At 29.7% G+C, this 3,241-nt stretch overlaps 1 protein-coding gene across 1 annotated transcript; it reads left to right on the top strand.

The window, feature by feature from the left end:
• The first annotated feature begins 340 nt into the window (after positions 1-340).
• Positions 341-2,413, top strand: LOC130947859 (zinc finger protein CONSTANS-LIKE 16-like). Its single transcript, XM_057876577.1, has 2 exons — positions 341-1,574; positions 2,038-2,413. Exons 1-2 carry the CDS (start codon positions 654-656, stop codon positions 2,314-2,316), a joined length of 1,200 nt encoding a protein of 399 aa, XP_057732560.1. The 5' UTR covers positions 341-653; the 3' UTR covers positions 2,317-2,413.
• Positions 2,414-3,241: the final 828 nt, after the last annotated feature.

Raw genomic sequence — 3,241 nt, 5'->3', positions numbered from 1 at the left:
AAAAATAATAAAAAATTAAAATATGAAAAAGTACTAAAAATTATAAAAAAAAATTGAAATATTCATGTAATAGGAAACTGAAACAAATCTAAAAATTTTTATGAAAAAAACTATTAGAACAAAAAAATCAAAATACACTTTTTATTTTATTTTATTTTTTTTACTTCAAGTAAACCGTTTAAGATAAAAAAATTACTAAACACAAAAAAGACAACCAGCATTCAAAAAACTTAAGGGCAATTTTTTTTTTCTCACTAACGCTATAGCGCAACAAATGACCCTTAGCTTGCATATAAAAAGAACAATATATATAATTATATATATAGTCACTACGCACAAGAAAATACTAACCCCACTAAAACTTTAATCGAATCATTTGGGCATCATTTTCACTTTTCCCAAAAATTAATTTTAGTCTTTTTTTTTTATTTAATGTACTCAAAGAAACTCAATTCTCCCAAGAAGTAGTATACTAGTATGCCTAAGAATGCTACTTCCCTATTGAATGTTTTTTTATTTCATTGTTGTAATAAGCTTCGTTAGTGTGGTGTTGAACTCTTTCTTTTAAAAGAAGAAAGAAAAACTTGCTTATTAGAATAGTGTGCGAAGTAATAATGAAATTTGGATCGGCGAAGAATTAGTACTTGAAAAAAATGAAAGGTTCAAGTAGTGGTGCATTGGGAGCAAAAACAGCAAGAGCGTGTGATAGCTGCCTAAGAGTAAGAGCAAGGTGGTTCTGTGCGGCAGATGATGCTTTCCTCTGCCATGGCTGCGATAACTTGGTTCACTCGGCCAACCAGTTAGCCAGCCGCCATGAAAGGGTTAGGCTCCAAACTTCATCTTCCTCCGCCAAGATAACAACAACTGCATGGCATAGTGGCTTCACGCGCAAGGCAAGAACCCCGCGTCATCACAACAAGAGCACTTTCTTGATGCAGCAGCAACAAGATGCTGAGAAAGAAGAAGAAGCGGTTTTCAATAACTACCAGGGTTCCGTGTTTCTGGATCCTGTTGTGCCAGATCTTGGAAGCGAAGATATTTATGAGAGTGAGGAGCAGATTCTGTGCCGCGTGCCGGTGTTTCACCCTTTTGATGATGATTCTGTGCTTTGTAGTGTGCACAATAATGAAATAATGAAGAAGAAAAAGAAGAAGATGAAGAAGATGAAGAATGATGATGGTGAAGAAGAAGGAGAAGGTGAAGTACCGTGCACGTTTGGATTGGAGAATTTCTCTGATCTTGCTGATGTAGAAAACTTGCTCCATATTGAGGATGATTCAACCATGATTAAGGTTAAGGATGAATTACAAGTTACTAATGATGATGATGATTGTAATCTGGAGTCCATTCTTGATTGGAATATTGACACGTCAGATCAATCAATGATGATGGCAGTAGTAGAACATGATCAAGAAGAGGAGGAAAATAATAATAAAGTGGAAATAATAAAGAAAGAGAAGTTTTTGAGGCTAAATTATGAAGAGGTTATTTCTGCTTGGGCAAGTCAAGGATCTCCATGGACTACAGGAAATCCACCTAACTTCAACTTTGATGATTGTTGGCCCCATTACATGGTAATTCATTTCTTCAACTCGCTAATAACTTATGTATATAGTTGCATTAGTAATTAGTAGTGATTAGGTATGTAATAATTTAAATTTTTTGAATAAATAAATTCATAATTAGATATCATATATGTTAGTTATTTTCGTGACAAAATAATATTGTGAACCGTGTATAATTTAATATGTTTGATCGAATATGTTTAATTGAATTATTTAATACTTTAGAATATTATTTTCATGTGAAGATGTCTTTACAGAAGTAGACACCATCACATATACTTATTTACAATAATTCGTGCTTTAACTTCTCATCGCTCAAATTTTTGGAATAAATGATTTTTTGTCGGTCATCAAATTACATATTTTGATATTAAGAAATAACTCTATACATGATGACTAAGGTTTTGAATTCATGAAGCATGACAATAGTATATGTAACTATATATCATTGTTGATTTTGTGAAATTTTCAGGGTTCAAGTGGTGGCGTGGATAATAATGTTGCATGGTGTGATGGGGAGGAAGTAAGAAACATGAGATGGCATCAAATAGGGGGAGTTGATGATGGGGGGAGAGAAGCAAGAGTATCAAGGTACCGAGAAAAGAGAAGAACGCGTTTGTTTGCAAAGAAGATAAGGTATGAAGTGAGGAAGCTCAATGCTGAGAAGAGACCAAGAATGAAGGGTCGTTTTGTGAAGAGGACATCTTCATCATCATCATCCTTTGTTGAAGGAGCCATTACTACTACTTAAACATAATAATTAAGGAGTAGAGCCAATAAGTTTTATGATTTGTAATTATTAAATAATTATCATTAAAATTTTTAATAGTGTGTGAGATTTCATTCAATGATGTGAGATTACTTATTATTCTTTTTCTGTTAAGTATTGGCCAAATTTAAAAAAAAAATGCTGGTCTTCTAAATTTTTTCAAAATAAAAATATTAACAAATATTTTAAATTATTTAATGATTTTTATTAACTATTATTTTTATATAAATACATATTTATCTGAGTAGTCATACTTTAATTTGAATTTGGTTATTCTAGGGTCAGGCTAAATTATTTCTCTTGCTTGGGGTATTTTTTTTCTTTTTAATTTCTCATGCAGGTCTAGTACTAATGGTAGCCATTATGATTTATGAATAGTTTGAGGACTTTAATTTGTTAATCACGTTAAATTTAGGGGCAGAAGAAGTGTTTTATATCTTTCTTTTGTTTTGTATACCGAGGGAGCATATATATATATATATACACCCACTAAACGTTGGATAAACTGTGAATTCATTTTTTATTTTAAAGTAGAAAATATATGTTAATATAGATTATGTTTGGTTGGAAAGAAAAAAATAAAGAGAAAGAAAATAAAAAAACAAATTGAATAAATTTTTATTTTTTTAGATGTGTTTGAATGAAAGAAAAATAAAAAAAAATGTTATAAAAAAGTAATTTTATTCTTATATTATAAAATATATTAAAAAAATTGAAAGAATAATATTAAAAGTAGAGAAAAAATAATTTTTTTTCTTTTTAATATTAAAGAAAAAAATTGGTAACTCCTACTAATTTTTTTTATTTTTTTTCTAATTTCTCTTTTCAATTAAATAATAAAAAATAATTATTTTTTTCTTTTTTTCTATTTTTCCTTCAAACAAACATAGCCATATATAGTGTATGA

Source organism: Arachis stenosperma, chromosome 9, assembly GCF_014773155.1.
Source record: "Arachis stenosperma cultivar V10309 chromosome 9, arast.V10309.gnm1.PFL2, whole genome shotgun sequence".
NCBI classification, from domain to species: Eukaryota; Viridiplantae; Streptophyta; class Magnoliopsida; order Fabales; family Fabaceae; genus Arachis; species Arachis stenosperma.
The sequence above is the reverse complement of the archived record's forward strand: the minus strand, read 5'-3'. Positions and strand labels throughout refer to the sequence as shown.

Coding starts and splice junctions, on each gene's coding strand:
- LOC130947859 (XM_057876577.1), top strand. CDS start 654: ATGAAAGGTTCAAGTAGTGGTGCATTGGGAGCAAAAACAGCAAGAGCG. Junction 1,575..2,037: donor ATTGTTGGCCCCATTACATG/GTAATTCATTTC, acceptor TGAAATTTTCAG/GGTTCAAGTGGTGGCGTGGA.